At 51.1% G+C, this 18,371-nt stretch overlaps 1 protein-coding gene across 1 annotated transcript; it reads right to left on the bottom strand.

Moving 5' to 3' along the window:
- Positions 1-4,636: 4,636 nt before the first annotated feature.
- On the bottom strand, positions 4,637-5,930 carry LOC132591987 (lysophosphatidic acid receptor 4-like). Its single transcript, XM_060273540.1, has 2 exons — positions 5,913-5,930; positions 4,637-5,548 (listed from the first exon to the last, which is right to left on the bottom strand). Exons 1-2 carry the CDS (start codon positions 5,928-5,930, stop codon positions 4,637-4,639), a joined length of 930 nt encoding a protein of 309 aa, XP_060129523.1.
- Positions 5,931-18,371: the final 12,441 nt, after the last annotated feature.

The following is an 18,371-nucleotide window of genomic DNA, read 5'->3' as shown; positions in this document are numbered from 1 at the left end:
GGCGGCGCATGGCTCGGACGCCTCCTCCCCTCGTATCCGCTCTGGAGCCACTGCAAAGGTGTAAAAGAGCCACATGCGGCTCCGGAGCCGCAGGTTGCAGACCCCTGGCCCATACAAATGGAGAGCTGGGAAAGGTTATGGAAAATCTCGTAGAGATTCACGGCGTCAGAGGGGATTAAGGAAAACATGGTTAAAATGTTTTACAAGTGGTACCTCACACTGGTAAAAATAAATAAAATGTACAGAATTAAAGACAACCTCTGTTGGAGGTGCAAGAAAGAAGTGGGGACATTTGTGCATATATGGTGGCACTGCGACAAAGTTAAATTATTTTGGAATGGAATACTGGAGGAATTCAATTGTTGTTGTTTTTTAATATGCTTCTCTCTCATTCACTCTGTATGCACACACTTGTTTTATTTTCATAAAAACCTGAGCCTATGATGGAAGAGTTCAAAGAATTACAGTACAAGAGGTCCCTTACCCTTGTGTGAGTGCCTGGAGGCGGTTGGAAGATGGATGGCGGCTAATGAATGGGGTAACTGTGCCCCTGAAGGACCAGATGCGCAGTCTAGGACTCATTTTGGACTCACAGCTGTCCATGGAGGTGCAGGTCAATTCTGTGTCCAGGACGACTGTCTACCAGCTCCATCTGCTACGCAGGCTGAGACCCTAGAATCATAGAATCATAGAGTTGGAAGAGACTACAAGGGCCATCCAGTCCAACCCCCTGCCAAGCAGGAAACACCATCAAAGCATTCTTGACATATGCCTGTCAAGCCTCTGCTTAAAGACCTCCAAAGAAGGAGACCACCACACTTCTTGGCAGCAAATTCCACTGTCAAACAGCTCTTACTGTCAGGAAGTTCTTCCTAATGTTTAGGTGGAATCTTCTTTCTTGTAGTTTGAATCCATTGCTCCGTGTCCGCTTCTCTGGAGCAGCAGAAAACAACCTTTCACCCAGAATTGCATTGGCTTTTTTAGCTGCTGCATCATACTGTTGACTCATGTCAAGTTTGTGGTCTACCAGGACTCCTAGATCCTTTTCACATGTACTGCTCTCAAGCCGGGTGTCTCCCATCCTGTATTTGTGACTTTCATTTTTTTTGCCCAAGTGTAGTACTTTACATTTCTCCTTGTTAAAATTCATCTTCTTTGCTTTGGCCCAGTTGTCTAATCTGTTAAGGTCATTCTGAAGTGTGATTCTGTCCTCTGGGGTATTAGCCACCCCTCCCAATTTGGTGTCGTCTGCAAACTTGCTCAGGATGCCCTCAAGCCCATCATCTGAGTCATTGATAAAGATGTTTAATAAGACTGGGCCGAAGACAGGATCCTGTGGCACCCCACTAGTCACTACTCTCCAGGATGAAGAGGAGCCATTGATGAGCACCCTTTGGGTTCGGTCAGTCAGCCTGTTACAAATCCACTGAATGGTAGCATTGTCTAGCCCACATTTTACCAGCTTCTTTACAAGAATATCATGGGGCACCTTGTCAAAGGCCTTGCTGAAATCAAGATAGGCTATATCCACAGGATCCCCTTCATCTACTAGGCTTGTAATTCTGTCAAAAAATGTGATCAGATTAGTCTGACATGACTTGTTTTTCAGAAACCCATGCTGACTTTTAGTGATCACAGTGTTCCTTTCTAGGTGCCCACAGACTGTTTGCTTAATGATCTGCTCTAGAATCTTTCCTGGTATTGATGTCAGGCTGACTGGGCGGTAATTGTTTGGGTCCTCTCTTTCCCCCTTTTTGAAAATAGGGACAACATTTTCCCTCCTCCAGTCTGCTGGGACTTCACCTGTTCTCCAGGAATTCTCAAAGATTATTGCCAGTGGTTCTGAAATCACCTCTGCTAGTTCTTTTAATACTCTTGGATGTAGTTCATCTGGCCCTGGAGACTTGAATACATCTAAATTAGCCAAGCATTCTTGTATTACCTCCTTACTTATTCTGGGCTGTGTTTCCCCTGCTGAATCATAGAATCATAGAGTTGGAAGAGACCACAAGGGCCATCCAGTCCAACCCTCTGCCAAGCAGGAAACACCATCAAAGCATTCTTGACATATGCCTGTCAAGCCTCTGCTTAAAGTCCTCCAAAGAAGGAGACTCCACCACACTTATTGGCAGCAAATTCCACTGTTGAACAGCTCTTACTGTCAGGAAGTTCTTCCTAATGTTTAGGTGGAATCTTCTTTCTTGTAGTTTGAATCCATTGCTCTGTGTCCACATCAGCTCCATATTCTTTAGGCCTAGGGCTTGCCAATCAGAAGGTTGGCGGTTTGAATCCCCGCAATAGGATGAGCTCCCTCCAGGGCGATGGGTTTTTCATGGGTGCTGATGGTTTAGTGCAGCAGCACCTGCCCTTACGAACTCCCTGCCTCTTGATGTCAAGCAGACCCTGCCACTGTGCTCTTTTTGGTGACTGCTGAAAACTTCCTTTTTAGACAAGCCTACCCTAGACAACCTAGCAGTTCGAAAGCACTTCAAAGTGCAAGTGGATAAATAGGTACCACTCTGGCAGGAAGGTAAACAGTGTTTCTGTTTGTAGCTCTGGTTTGCCAGAAGTGCCTTAGTCATGCTGGCCAATTTAGACATTTTAGGAGTGTCTTGCCCCCAACCAGCTGCCACCATGAAATTATAATGCTAGCTTGTTATGATTTCTTAGGTTAAAGATCAAACAAGAACAAAAACTGGGGGGGGGGGACACGGGTAGTTTCCCCAACTCTTGGGAAGCGTTCCCCAACATTCTTTTGCTGATGGGCAGTCCCACCACATGTGCAGCCCAGTCACCACAGAACTGCAGCCCCTCCAATGCAATGCTGAAACCAATTGATAGGGGTATATTGCCATTTATCCCACACCTGTAGGGTTTAAAGAGAAATGTAAAACATTCTACGGTAGCAAATAAATATTTTATGTACCTTAGACCATCTGTCACATTGTTTGTATTTATCTGGACAATACAATTTTGGAAGGGAGCCAGGGACAGGCCTGCATTCCATTTCCCCCCATAACACCAGAGTGGAGGAAAAGGTGGCTACTTTTCCAAATCAATGACCTTGATGGGCTCAGAAGCAGTAATGCCTTGATGCTGGAGCACAAAGAAGTGAATCAAGCTGAACACAAAGGAAGGTCTTTTGCATCTCTAATTATCTGTATAACATGTCTCAACCAAAATGCCTTGTAATACAGTTTCAGGTTTGGGATTCCCAGACCAACCTGTTCCACTCTGTAGAATGTGTTGCCACTTACTCTGTCCCCCCCCCCCCAGGCAAAATAAAGTTATTTAACATCTTTTGCTGTTTAGCTAGTTGTTGTTTTGGTATTGTAATGGAAAGGCTCTAGAATAAAAACAGAGATTTGGGCAGGAGCAAGAGAATCAATGCCTATAGCAACCTATATTGTATGTTAAGAAAATTCCTTCAGTAGCACCTTAAAGACCAACTAAGTTTATATTTTGGTATGAGCTTTCGTGTGCATGCACACTTCTTCAGATACAGCTTTCGTGTGCATGCACACTTCTTCAGATACACTATCTGAAGAAGTGTGCATGCACACGAAAGCTCATACCAAAATATAAACTTAGTTGGTCTTTAAGGTGCTACTGAAGGAATTTTCTTATTTTGCTTCGACTCAGACCAACACGGCTACCTACCTGTAAACACAACTATATTGTATGTTGTAACCCTCTCCCCATCTTCTTTGCAATATGTGAATACTGTGTCTTACCTGAACTGCATTACTCTGACACTAACACTGTTTCCTAGAAGCACCCGCCCATTTTGCTGGCCAAGATGAGGCTCCCCCCTCCACTTATTACCCCTGCACTCACAGCCAAGTGGCAATGAGGGCTGTTGGGATGTTCCCTGGCAAACTTGGCCATTCAGACATCATATTTGTGTGTGTTTGTGCATGTGCAGAATGGCCGCATCAGATGCTGAGGAGGGTGTGAGGCAAAGGGGTACATAGGCCCATACAGCACTCCTTCTTTTTTCGATCCATTAGCAAGATAGAAGGTTGCCTTATTTTTCGACAGACCATCTAGCTCAATGCTGTCTGCGCTGACTGGCAGCAGCACTCCAGATTTCAGCCTACGGTCTCTCTCAGCCCTTCCTGGAAACGTCAGGAATTGAAGCTGGACCCCTCTGCGTGCAAAAGATGCTCTCTTCTCCTTCTTCTGCCTGGGTGTGGAAGCCCCTCCCTACCTTTACTCTAATTGGTGTATAGAAAGCAGGGAGTACCTGCACCTTGTTAAAGTCTGCCTGCCACAAAGACTTCGGAAGAGGTCCCAACTGCGAAACCCCAACTCCCGCAGCAGCAGCTCTAGAAACCCCTTCAAGGGAGGGGAACTCTCCCCCCCCCTCTCCTTCTCCCTCTCTCTGCCTTCCACATTCCCATCTCACACTGTGCTTGCGACGAACGGGCTGTGGGTGTAAATGAGCACTTTAACGTGAAGAGGGCGAAGGGACCTCCTCCAGGGCAGTTTAACTGGTCATCAATATGCTGGACGCTTGTCAGAAATGGGATGCTTGTCGAAGGCTGAGGAACTACTTCGCTCGCACGAACGCGCAGCCAGAATGCCCGAGGAGCATGCGGGCGCACCTCCGACGATCACCGATCTGCTGGAGAGCTCACTGCGCCGTCCCGGGAGCGCTTTCTCCCCCCGAGGATGACCCCTGCTTACTGGCCACAAACCCGCGGAGTCTCAGCAGGGACGGCTGGGCGGTTTCTAGCCGGCAGCAGCAGCAGCAGCATTTCCACCAACCGGGCTTCCAGGCAAAGCGCTCGGCGGCGAAGTAGTAGACGAGCGGGTCGAGGCAGGCGTTGAGGCTGGTGAGGGCCATGGTGAGCCGGCGGGCCACGTAGGTGGCGCGAATGAGCGGGCAGCCGCCCAGCACGCCTGCGCGCCCCAACGTGTGCACCATTTGCACCAGGTGATACGGCGCGAAGCAAACCAGAAAGACGCCCAGCACCACTAGCACCGTGCGCAGCGCCTTGCGCCGCACCGCTCGTGAGCCAGGCTGCATTCCGATGAGGAAGAGCGGCAGCAGGAAGCCCACGGCAGCGGCGAAGAGACTGACGGAGGAGATGCGTCCCCGCCAGGAGCTGGAGGAGAAGTTCTCCAAGCAAGCGGTGCGGCCGTCGGGGAAGCGGCTGGTCAGCGGGCCGCGGAGCGCCAGGTACAGGACGGCGGCGGCTAGCACCGCCCAAACCCCGACGGCGGCCGTCACCCGGTAGCGCAGCTGCCGGAGCCGGAGGTGGCGCAGCGGGTGCACGACGGCCACGTAGCGCTCCAGGCAGATACAGGCCAGGAAGAGGGAGCTGCCGTACAGGTTGGCGAAGAAGAGGCAGCCAGTGATCTTGCACAGCGCCTCGCCGAAGACCCAGTCATTGCGCAGCGCGTGGTAGGCAATGCGGAAGGGCAGCGTTAGCACGAAGAGCAGGTCGATGGCGGCCAGGTTCACCAAAAAGACGTTGGCGGGCTCCGCGGCGGACTTGGTGCGGAAGAAGTAGCCTAGAACGGAAGAAGGTAAAACGCGGATCTACACGGATCCTCATGGATCCTCCACTTTTTAAAAAACAACTCCAACAAATCCAGTGTCATATCACATCTGGAAGCCACGACTACCGACTGGACTATAAAAAACGTGGATCCAAAACTTTGCTGCCCTGCAGCACCACAAAAACGTGATTCCGAGGCACGGATCCTCATGAATTCATATGATTTTTATATAGAAACAAAATAAAACCACCATGATACTCTAGACCACATCTTAGTCTATAGGTACCACCAAAAAAATCACGCACCCACTGTTTCGTGTGGTCTCAATGGCACAAAAACGTGGTTTTGAAGCACGGATCCTCATGGAACCCCACGCTTTTTGCATGGGACCCCCCCTAATTCACCCTCAAATCACATATCATGCCCAGGGGTACATCCTGCACCACAAAAATCAAGGATCCACAGCTTCCTGGTGACACCGTGGCCCAAAAACGTGGTTTTGAAGCACGGATCCTTGCGAATCTTCACCTATTTGCATGGAGCCCCCCCAAATTCACCCTCAGATCACATATCATGCCCAGGGGTACAGCCTGCACCACAAAAAATCAGGGATTCACAGCGTCCTGGCGACACCGTGGCCCAAAAACGTGGTTTTGAAGCACGGATCCTCAAGAATCTTCCCCTATTTGCATGGGACCCGCCCAAATTCACCCTCAAATCACATATCATGGCCAGGGGTACAGCCTGCACCACAGAAATCAAGGATTCACAGCGTCCTGGCGACACCGTGGCTCAAAAACGTGGTTTTGAAGCACGGATCCTCACGGATCCTCGCGAATCTTCACCTATTTGCATGGAGCCCCCCCCCAATTCACCCTCAAATCACATATCATGCCCAGGGGTACAGCCTGCACCACAAAAATCAAGGATCCACAGCGTCCTGGCGACACTGTGGCCCAAAAATGTGGTTTTGAAGCACGGATCCTCAAGAATCTTCACCTATTTGCATGGAGCCCCCCCAAATTCACCCTCAAATCACATATCATGCCCAGGGGTACAGCCTGCACCACAAAAAATCAGGGATTCACAGCGTCCTGGCGACACCGTGGCCCAAAAACGTGGTTTTGAAGCACGGATCCTCAAGAATCTTCCCCTATTTGCATGGGACCCGCCCAAATTCACCCTCAAATCACATATCATGGCCAGGGGTACAGCCTGCACCACAGAAATCAAGGATTCACAGCGTCCTGGCGACACCGTGGCCCAAAAACCTGGTTTTGAAGCACGGATCCTTGCGAATCTTCACCTATTTGCATGGGACCCGCCCAAATTCACCCTCAAATCACATATCATGCCCAGGGGTACAGCCTGCACCACAGAAATCAAGGATCCACAGCTTCCTGGCGACACCGTGGCCCAAAAACGTGGTTGTGAAGCACGGATCCTCACGAATCTTCACCTATTTGCATGGGGGCCCCCCAAATTCAGCCTCAAATCTCATATCATGCCCAGGGCACAGCCTGCAACACAAAAATCAAGGATCCACAGCTTCCTGGTGATACCCGGGCGCAAAAACATGAACGGCAGAAGATGAAAATATTGACAGATCAAGTATGGATGTTGGTGATCTGACACTTAAGTAAAAGCGAACCGAAAGATGTGCCATGGTCAGATCACTACCTGGTGCAACTTGACTTCTCCACGACTCTTCCCCTCTCCAGGGAGGTGGGACCAATTCAGACTTGGGGGTTATGTTTCTGCGGTTTTTAGAAACAGAGGCTGGGCATTTTTGACGGAGCATACTGGGCAAGTATTTTTTGTACGTCTGCAACACAGCTAAGAATTTGTTCGTAGGCAGATAGATTTCTCTGCTATCTTTCTTTCTCACAAAGCTGTGTTATCGATAATTAGCCAATTACAGGCTATTAATCTCAACAGCCGATTCCCTGGTGGCCCGCTGGAATGTCGAGTTGACCAGGGCTGTTGACTGTTTGGCTCCGAAGCGCCCTCTCCAATTGCATGGAGCCTGGACAGCCCCGTGGTTCTCCATGGATCTGAGGGCAATGAAACAATCGTTGAGATGGCTAGAGCGCCGGTGGCGGATAACTCATTCTGAAGCTGACCAGACATGGGTTAGAGCTCAATGTCAAGCCTACCAAGTGGTGGTAGCGACCGCGAAGAAGACTTTCTTCACCGCCTCTATTGCATCTGCGGAAAACAGCAGCAGGAGACTTTTTCAGGTGGTTCGCAGTTTAGTGAAACCACCTGCTCCATCGGGGCCCAGTACGGGCCCCATGATCTCTTGCAATGATTTTGCAAAGTTTTTTTGCAGATAAAGTCGCTCAGATTCGGGAAGAGGTAAACTCCACTGTGGGAGCAGGACCGGGGCGGGGGAGCACTGGAGGTCTGTCTAGTCCAGTTGCGTGGGATCAATTCCAATCTGTTACCTCCAAGGATGTGGACAGGCTGCTTGGACGAGTGAAACCAGCCACCTGTCTCCTTGATCCTTGCCCATCCTGGCTTATAAAAGCTTTGCGGGTTGGTGAATGCTTCTCTCTGTGAGGCAGCCTTCCGAGACCCGCTGAAAGAGGCGGTTATTAAACCGCTTCTTAAAAAACCACCTTTAGATGCGGCCAATATGGCCAACTATCGCCCAGTCTCAAATCTTCCATTCTTGGGCAAGGCGATTGAGCGAGTGGTTGCTGAACAATTCCAGGCACACCTGGAAGAAGCGGACAATTTGGTTCCCTTCCAGTCGGGATTCAGGCCTCATCATGGGACCGAAACTGCCTTGGTTGCACTGGTTGATGATCTCCAGCGGGCTAGGGACAAAGGTGAGAGCTGTTTCCTAGTTCTGCTGGATCTCTCAGTGGCTTTTGACAGCATCGACCATAACATCCTTCTGGACCGTCTAGAGGGGTTGGGAGCTGGGGGCACTGTCATACAGTGGTTCCGCTCCTTCCTCCTGGGCCATGTTCAGAGAGTGGAGGTGGGGAATGAGTGTTTGGACCCCTGGGCTCTCACTTGTGGGGTGCCTCAGGGCTCTGTCCTCTCCCCCATGCTTTTTAACATCTACATGCAGCCGCTGGGAGAGATCATCAGGGGGTTTGGGCTGGGTGTTCATCAGTATGCGGTTGATACCCAGCTCTACCTCTCTTTCAAATCAGAACCAGTGATGGCAGTGAAGGTCCTGTGTGAGTGCCTGGAGGCGGTTGGAGGATGGATGGTGGCTAACAGATTGAGGTTGAATCCTGACAAGACAGAAGTACTGTTTGTGGGGGACAGGAGGTGGGCAGGTGTGGAGGACTCCCTGGTCCTGAATGGGGCAACTGTGCCCCTGAAGGACCAGGGGCGCAGCCTGGGAGTCATTTTGGACTCACAGCTGTCCATGGAGGCACAGGTCAATTCTGTGTCCAGGGCAGCTGTCTATCAGCTCCATCTGGTACGCAGGCTGAAACCCTACCTGCCTGCAGACTGTCTCGCCAGAGTGGTACATGCTCTAGTTATCTCCCGCTTGGACTACTGCAATGCGCTCTACGTGGGGCTACCTATGAAGGTGACCCGGAAACTACAACTAATCCAGAATGCGGCAGCTAGACTGGTGAGTGGAAGCGGCCGCTGAGACCACATAACACTGGTCTTGATAGATCTACATTGGCTCCCAGTACGTTCCTGAGCACAATTCAAAGTGTTGGTGCTGACTTTTTAAGCCCTAAATTGCCTCGGTCCAGTATACCTGAAGGAGTGTCTCCACCCCCATGGTTCTGCCCAGACATTGAGGTCCAGTACCGAGGGCCTTCTGGCAGTTCCCTCGTTGCGAGAAGCCAAGTTGCAGGGAACCAGGCAGAGGGCCTTCTCGGTGGTGGCGCCCACCCTGTGGAACGCCCTCCCATCAGATGTCAAAGAGAAAAACAGCTACCAGAAGACATCTGAAGGCAGCCCTGTTTAGGGAGGCTTTTAATGTTTATTTGATTGTTTTATTTAATTTTTCTGTTGGAAGCCGCCCAGAGTGGCTGGGGAAACCCAGCCAGATGGGCGGGGTATAAATAATAAATTATTTATTTATTTATTTATTATTATTATTATTATTATTATTATTTACAGTGGTACCTCACAAGACGAATGCCTCGCGCAACAAAAAACCCGCAAGACGAAAGCGTTTTGCTTTGCACGAGGGACTCGCAAGACAACGAGGTTTTCTATGACCGCCGCTTCATCTTGCGAAGTGCAGCCATAGAAAGACAAAGCGGCGGCGAGCGGCAACAACAGGGGAACCAGCTGTAGCGCAGAAAGATGGCAAAGGAAGATCAGCTGTCAGCGCGGGAAGCTGATCTTCCTTTGCCTTCTTTCTGCGCTACAGCTGGTTCTCCTTTGTGTTCTGCTGGTCTCTGCCAGTTGCCACAAGCGGTGAGCGGCAACCGGCGGAGACCAGCGTAACGCAAAGGGGAACCAGCTGTAGCGCGACAAAAAGGCTGACAGCTGATCTTCTTTGCCTTTTTTTTTTTGCCGCGCTACAGCTGTCAAATCACTTATAATGCCCAGGGGCACAGCCAATGTAGGTCTTTCAGGACCGGTGGTTTGTGGTCTCAGTGGCCACTCCCAGTCACCAGTTTAGCCAGGGCTGTCTTAAGCATATTCAGCGCTGTAGTGCAAAGATCCCTCCAGCCCCCCACCCCCTCTGTTTCCCAGAGTTGTCGACCCAGCAAGGTCAGGTGGTACCCGGTGCAGATTTTTTTGGTCACACCCCCCATTGAAATTATTAAAATAAGGAAAAATAAGATACTTACAGTTGCAAGTGTTATTTTCTTTTTCTTTTTTTTACATTGTGAGCCTGAGCACTTAAAACCCCCTTTTCCTAAAATCAAGATGCATATATTTTTAAGTTCTACTTATTATGAACATGTAAGAAATGGTGCTGAATTTCTAAAGTGACCTCTTTCGGTTTAAGCGCACCTATACATGCCTCTCCCAAAAGCCGTTCCCTTTAAGCTCAGATGTGCAGAGGCTGGTTGTAGCCGTTCAGCACTCTGTCCATGCACAAAGAAACTCTCATTCCTCATTCCTTCACATGTCCCAGGGTCAAACCCTGACACTGAAAAAAATGGTTCTGGCTGAGTCCTGAAGTCACATTAAATCCCAGTTCAAAGCAATGTCATTTGTCCATAAGAGGTTTTCCTGTACTGGTCCAGTAAAACGCTTCTGCTGCGCTGCACAGACCAGAAACAGTTCTCTTTGCAGAGCATTAAGCACAGCGGCTGGATTCTTGTTGCGGTAAAATCCTTGCAGCTTTGCAGCAGAAATGACCCACGGAAGCCCAACTTTCAAAGACAGTTTTATTGCAGACAGATAACAGAAACATCTCCAGAGCTTTCAGACATGACTGCTCCACACAAGCAAACAAAACAAACACTCTATATATACTGAGCATCTTAATAACTTAACGACTTAACAACTTAAATCACATGACCTTGCTAATTTGCCAGCGTCTTAGGTTTAAAGTCCTAACAGTCAAGAGGCGAGCAAGTCCGTTTTGCCTTCCTCTTGATTATCATCCAATATTTAGTGTATGAATAACTAGTGTATGAATGCCCATTTGGTGATATCCATGTGTAGAGTCATCTCTTGTATTGTTGGAAAAGAGTGTTTGTGATGACCAGCCTGTTCTCTTGACAGAACTCTATTAGCCTTTGCCCTGCTTCATTTTGAACTCCAAGGCCAAACTTGCCAGTTGTTCCTTTTATCTCTTGATTCCCTACTTTAGCATTCCAATCTTCTGTAATGAGAAGAACATCCTTCTTTGGTGTCATTTCTAGAAGGTGTTGTAAGTCTTCATAGAATTGGTCAATTTCACTTTCTTCAGCACCAGTAGTTGGTGCATAAACATGGATTACTGTGATATTAAAAGGTCTGCCTTGGATTCGTATCGAGATCATTCTGTCATTTTTGAGATTGCATCCCATTACAGCTTTTGCCACTCTTTTGTTGACTATGAGGGCCACTCCATTTCTTCTACGGGATTCTTGCCCACAGTAGTAGATATGATAGTCATCCGAACTGAATTCGCCCATTCCCTTCCATTTTAGTTCACTGATGCCCAGGATGTCGATATTTATTCTTGCCATCTCATTTTTGACCACATCCAGCTTACCATTATCCATGGTTCTTACATTCCAGGTTCCTATGCAATATTTTTCTTTACAGCATCAGACTTTCCTTTCGCTTCCAGGCATATCCGCAACTGAGCGACCTTTCGGCTTTGGCCCAGCCGCTTCATCAGCTCTGAATCTACTTGTACTTGTCCTCCGCTCTTCCTCAGTAGCATGTTGGATGCCTTCCGACCTGAGGGGCTCAACTTCCAGCGTCATAACTTTTATATGCCTGTTGTCTTTGTCCATGGAGTTTTCTTGGCAGGGATACTGGAGTGGCTTGCCAGTTCCTTCTCCAGGTGGATCACGTTTAGTCAAAACTCTCCACTATGACCTGTCCATCTTGGGTGGCCCTGCATGGCATAGCTCATAGCTTCTATGAGTTATTCAAGCCCCTTCGTCACGACAAGGCATTGATCCATGAAGGGACGACTCTACACATGGATATCACCAAATGGGCAGCATCAAAATCAGATTGATTATATTCTCTGCAGCCAAAGATGGAGAAGCTCTATACAGTCAGCGAAAACAAGACCTGGAGCTGACTGTAACTCAGATCATCAGCTTCTTATAGCAAAATTCCAGCTTAAACTGAAGAAAGTAGGAAAAACCACTGGGCCAGTAAGATACAATCTAAATCAAATCCCTCATGAATACACAGTGGAAGTGAGGAACAGGTTTAAGTATTTAGATTTGGTGGACAGAGTGCCTGAAGAACTATGGATGGAGGCTCGTAGCATTATACGAAAACCATCCCAAGGAAAAGGATTTCGAAAGGGCAGAGGAACCAGAGACCAAATAGCAAACATGCACTGGATTATGGAGAAAGCTAGAGAGTTCCAGAAAAACGTCTACTTCTGCTTCATTGACTATGCAAAAGCCTTTGACTGTGTCGACCACAGCAAACTATGGCAAGTTCTTAAAGAAATGGGAGTGCCTGATCACCTCATCTGTCTCCTGAGAAATCTCTATGTGGGACAAGAAGCTACAGTTAGAACTGGATATGGAACAACTGATTGGTTCAAAATTGGGAAAGGAGTACGACAAGGTTGTATATTGTCTCCCTGCTTATTTAACTTATATGCAGAATTCATCATGCGAAAGGCTGGACTAGATGAATCCCAAGCCGGAATTAAGATTGCTGGAAGAAATATCAACAACCTTAGATATGCAGATGACACAACCTTGATGGCAGAAAGTGAGGAAGAATTAAAGAACCTTTTAATGAGGGTGAAAGAGGAGAGCGCAAAATATGGTCTGAAGCTCAACATCAAAAAAACCAAGATCATGGCCACTGGTCCCATCACCTCCTGGCAAATAGAAGGGGAAGAAATGGAGGCAGTGAGAGATTTTACTTTATTGGGCTCCTTAATCACTGCAGATGGTGACAGCACTCACGATATTAAAAGACGCCTGCTTCTTGGGAGAAAAGCAATGACAAACCTAGACAGCATCTTAAAAAGCAGAGACATCACCTTGCCAACAAAGGTCCATATAGTTAAAGCTATGGTTTTCCCAGTATGGTTTTCCTACAAAGGTCCTGTGAGGGGGAAAGGGTACAGAGGTCCCCCCCCCATCCTGAGGAGTAGCTCTTCCACCAGCAGTAGCGTCAGTGGGGAGGGGGAAGAGTCCAGTGAGGAAGGAGGAAGGAGGAGACGGGGCTCTAGCAGCATAGGAGAGCCCCTGCTGCACATGGGACAGGAAGAGAGAGAGGGGGAAGAGGGGGAGAAGGAAAACATGGAAAATAGACCCTTTTCCCCTCCGGTTACGGACTTACGCAGAAGGAAACGCGGGAGGAGATATGGGGTGCCCCGACTCTTATGTTGGAAGAGGACGCGGAGCGCGCCTGTCACAGTGGCCGGAGTGGACTACTTCAGAGTAACGACGCTACGCAGCTCTGCATTTTATTCTTTTATTGGTGCTGCGTATTTACAGTGCTGAAGTCATGCTATTTACACGGAGTGATGTGATCAGTCGGTTTCAGAACCTCCTAATGGCTTTTGGCGCGTCTTTCTCCAACACAAAAGCTTTGGCAGACCCATCCTCTTTCCCCTCCTCTTTCTGCGTAGTTCTGGCGTTGGGGGGATGGGTCTCCCTCCCTTATTCGCCCCTTCCTGTCCCGCCTGGGACCCTGGCTCCTCTACCTTGCCTGAGCCTCGGACCCGACTTCCTGCTTCCCTAATGGAATCGGAACTCTCTCTGCTTTCCCCTGTGCTCGGTGATTGGCTTGAACTCAGGAGGGGAGGGACTTCGCGATATCCCCTGTCCCTCACATCCACCCCCCTCCCAAGCTCTCCTTCACCCCTCCCCAGGTCCCCCCCAGGTGTCGGTGACGACTGGAAGCCTAAGAACTCAGTGCTTTCCGAGCCCGTTGGTGTGAACACCTCCCCCCAGTCCTGCAAGCCCCCCCCTTCCGCCTGGGAGGATGGGAATCCCAAAAAGTCCGTGGCGTCAGAGCTGGTGGGGGTAAAAATGTTCTGCCAATCTGCTCCTTCCTCTGACTGGGTGGATCTCGGTGACACCCATACCTCATCCTCTGGTTCCTCAAACTCCGCTTCCCAGCGCCATGGTGAACTGCTCTCCCGTGCTTCCTCCCCCTCCCCCTCCCTTTCCATGTGCCAGGGCTTGGGTCTATGGGGAAAGAGGGCGTGAAATTCTTCTACCAGGAATTCCTCCTGTATCTGAGTGGCTGGGACCCATTCATTCTGGGACGGTGGAGCATCCTCCCATGCCATGAGGTACTCCAGTCCCCCCACCCCCCACCTTGAATCCAGGATGGCCGTGGCCTCATTGAGTTGCTCCCTGCCTTCCCTCTCCCCCCCTCCCTCAGGGGTTTGTTCGCTGTCTCGGAGCCTGCTGCTTTCCCTGTACGGCGACAGCAGCGATCTATGAAACACAAGGTGCACCCTCATGTCCTCTGGCAGTGCCAGCCTGTATGCCACCGGGTTGACCTGTTGCGTGACCGTGAAGGGGCCCAACCTTCTGGGCGCCAGCTTTTTGCATCGCCCTCTGATGGGAAGGCCCTCCGAGGACAACCACACTTTGTCCCCCACCCTAATGACCTCCCCCGGTCGCCTGTGGCGATCTGCCCCCTTCTTGTACGCTTCCTTGGCTCTCTCCAAGTGTTCTCTGAGCTGCTGGTGCACCGTCTCCAGTTCCTCTGCCCAATCCTCAGCCTGTGGGCCCTCCTCCTCCTCCTCCCCCTCCCTCTCTGGGAAAGATCTGAGGTCACGCCCGTAATTGGCCTTAAAGGGCGACACCCCTGTGGAGACGTGCACCGCATTGTTGTAGGCAAATTCTGCCAGTGGCAGGCGCTCCACCCAGTCCGTTTGCCGCTGGCTGACGTAGCATCTCAGGTACTGCTGCAGAATGGCGTTGACCCTCTCCGCCTGTCCATTGGTCTGCGGGTGTCTAGCCGTCGACAAGCTGACCTCCACCTGCAGGAGGTTCATGAGCCGCCGCCAGAACCTGGAAACAAATTGGCGGCCACGATCCGAAATAACCCTTAAAGGTAATCCATGCAGTCTGAATACGTGATCCACAAACAGTCTGGCTGTCTCTTCTGCAGAGACCGCCCTGGCACACGGTATAAAGTGGCACATTTTGGACATGAGGTCCACCACCACCAACACTGCGGTCTTGCCCCTGGACGACGGCAGGTCTGTGATGAAGTCCATGGACACTACTTCCCACGGCCTGTGCGGTGTGGCTAAGGGCTCCAGCAAACCTGCTGGTGGCGCTCTGACCACCTTTGCCCGCTGGCAGGTGTCACAGCCCCTTACATAATCCCTCACATCCTCCCGCACCCCTGGCCACCAGAAGTGTCTCATGACTAGGTGAGCGGTTTTGTCCCTCCCAAAATGACCCGCCGTTGGGTTGTCGTGCATCTGCTTGAGGACCGTACGTCTAAGCTGGGTGGTGGGCAGGTACAGTGCACCCTTGTAGAAAAGCAGCCCCCTGCGTTCTGCAAAGTCGTTTGCCTGCTCTCCCCCCCCTCTCAGTTCTCTGAAGATGCGGTTGGCAAATTCATCCGCTGCCGTCAGTGCTGTGAGTTCTGCCTCGCTTACCACTGCTGCTCCGCAGGACCAAGCTGACGGGGGGAAGATGTGCCTGGGTGCCGGTGGCGCCTCCTCCTCCATGTACTCTGGCTTGCGGGAGAGGGCATCCGCCCTGACATTCTGCTCTCCCGGGATGTAGTGTATGGAGAAGTTGAAGTTCGAGAAGAACTCTGCCCACCGTATCTGCCGCTGGTTGAGCACCCTGGCAGTTCTCCAGAACTCCAGGTTCTTGTGGTCTGTGCACACCTGGATGGGGTGCTTGGCGCCCACCAGGAAGTGTCTCCAGTGCTGGAACGCAGCGTGGATCGCAAGAAGTTCCCGATCAAACACCGTGTAGTTTCGCTCTGGCTGGGTCAACTTCCTGGAGAAGAAGGCACAGGGTCTCCACTCTCTGTTGGCGTCCAGTTGCAACAAAATGGCGCCCACAGCTTTATCAGAAGCATCTGTCTCCACGCGTAGGGGCGCGTCCTGAACCACGTGGAACAGGTTCTGGTCTGAGGCGAACACCCTCTTGAGGCTTTCAAACGCTGCTTGCGCCTCTGGTGTCCACCTGAACTTCTGCTTGCCTCTCAGGCAGTCAGTGATGGGAGCCGTAACGCGAGAGAAGTTCTTGATGAACTTCCTGTAGAAGTTGGTGAAGCCTAGTAGGCGTTGGGCATCTTTGCGCGTCCTGGGGCTGTGCCAGTCCAGGATGGCCTGCACCTTGTCCTTGTCCATCGCCAGCCCCTTGTCTGACAGCTTGTAGCCTAGGAAGTCCACCTCCTTGGTGTGAAACTTGCACTTCTCCAGCTTCACATACAGGTGGTTCTCCTTCAGGCGCTGCAACACCTCCCTGACATCCTTCACATGCTGCACTGGGTCATCGGAGTAGATAAGGATGTCATCCAGGAAGACCAAGCATTTCCTGAAAAGGAGGGACCCCAGGACGTGGTGCATGAATGCCTGGAAGCATGCTGAGCCCCCTTGCAACCCGAAGGGCATCACCAGATATTCAAAAGAGCCCAGAGGCGTGAACATCGTGGTTTTCCATTCATCGCCTTCCCGGATCCTGATCAAGTTGTACGCCCCCCTCAGGTCTAGCTTGGTGAAAATCTTGCCCCTGCGTGCCGCTGTCAGGAGATCATCCACTCTGGGCATGGGGAAAGCCACTGGCTCTGTCACTGAATTCAGTCGTCTAAAATCCACCACCAGACGGCGCTGTTGCGTGTCTTTCTTGTCCACCCAGAAGACCGGGCTGCCCCCTGCTGCCTTGCTTTCTCTGATGAACCCCCGCTTGAGGTTCTTGTCGATGAAAGCGCGCAGATCCTCTAGTTCCTGGTCTGACATGGCGTACAGCTTGGCTGGGGGTATAGTTGCCCCTGGCACCAGGTTGATCTGGCAGTCAAAAGGCCTGTGTGGGGGTAGGTGGTCGGACTCCGCTTCGCTGAAGACCTCCTGCAGGTCCCAGTACGGCTTGGGTATCGCCTCACCCCCTTTGATGTGCATGGTGGCCACCGTGGCTATCGGAGGCCCCTCCCCTGGTTGGTGCTGCATGCAATGTTCCAGGCAAAAGTCCGATCCAAAAGTGATGCATCTCTGGTGCCAACTGATGGAGGGGTCGTGGCGCGCCAGCCAGCTCATGCCCAAGACGATGGGGGGGTCTGAGATGGTGGTGACGTTGAAAGCCAGTGTCTCTGAGTGCCTTCCCACCGTCATTCTCATGGGGGGGGGTTTGATGCGTGATGGCCCCTCCCAGCAGCTCTCTGCCGTCAATGGTTGCCACGTGCAGAGGAAAATCCAGCTGCAGAAGCTGGATCTGGTGCTCTTCTGCAAAGTTTCTCGAGAAGAAGTTCGCTGACGCCCCACTGTCAATTAAGGCGAGGACCGTCAGGGGATAGCCATTTGGGAGCGTGCGCGTCACTTCTAGAACCACTCCTGCTCTGGGAGGGGTGGGCTGGCTCTGCTCCTCTCTGTGCGGGTGGGTGGGCTGGGGCTGTTGTCTGCTGACTGTGCCTGGCTGCTGCCCCTTGTCTCCTGCAGCCAGGCTTTCCCGTTTCCCTGCTGTGGTGCTGCGTCAGTGGGGGAGGGCACAACCGTTCCCGCCTTTCCTTGCCACTCCCTGCGATGTGGGCAGTCTCTGACGAGATGCTGGGGGGAGTTGCAGAGAAAGCAATTCCCACCCCTTCCCTCCTTGCGTCTTGGCGCCGCTGGGGTTTGAAAAGCCCGCGCGCGCGCGCTATCAATCTGCATGGGTTCCTGGTCCTGACTGGCCCCAGGCGTGGCTTGAAAGGGTTGTTGGGGGAGTGGCTTTTCCTGCGACCGTGGGAACCAAGCCCGCTTTGCGCGCGTTGCTTGCTTGTCGCTCCACCGGGATTCCTGTCTCACCCCCACCGCCAGAGCCGCTTTGCTCAGCTGATCCATATTACTGGGCTTTGGACCTCTCGAGAGCTCATCCTTCACCTCCTCATGCAACCCCAAGTAGAACGCCGCTTGCATTGGGGGTGACTCGAGTTCCCACCCCAATCTGTGCACCAGCATGGTGAATTTCGCCCAATACGCGCGAACTGTCATATTTCCTTGGCGTAAATTATGAAGTTCCTCCTTAGTCTGGTCCATATGACTATCGGACGAATACATCGTTTTCAAACCTTCTAGAAATAGTTTGACATTCTTCATGCAA

The sequence above is a fragment of the Zootoca vivipara genome, chromosome 1, assembly GCF_963506605.1.
Source record: "Zootoca vivipara chromosome 1, rZooViv1.1, whole genome shotgun sequence".
NCBI lineage: Eukaryota > Metazoa > Chordata > Lepidosauria > Squamata > Lacertidae > Zootoca > Zootoca vivipara.
Note: the sequence above shows the minus strand (reverse complement) of the source record. Positions and strands in the feature narration are given on the sequence as shown.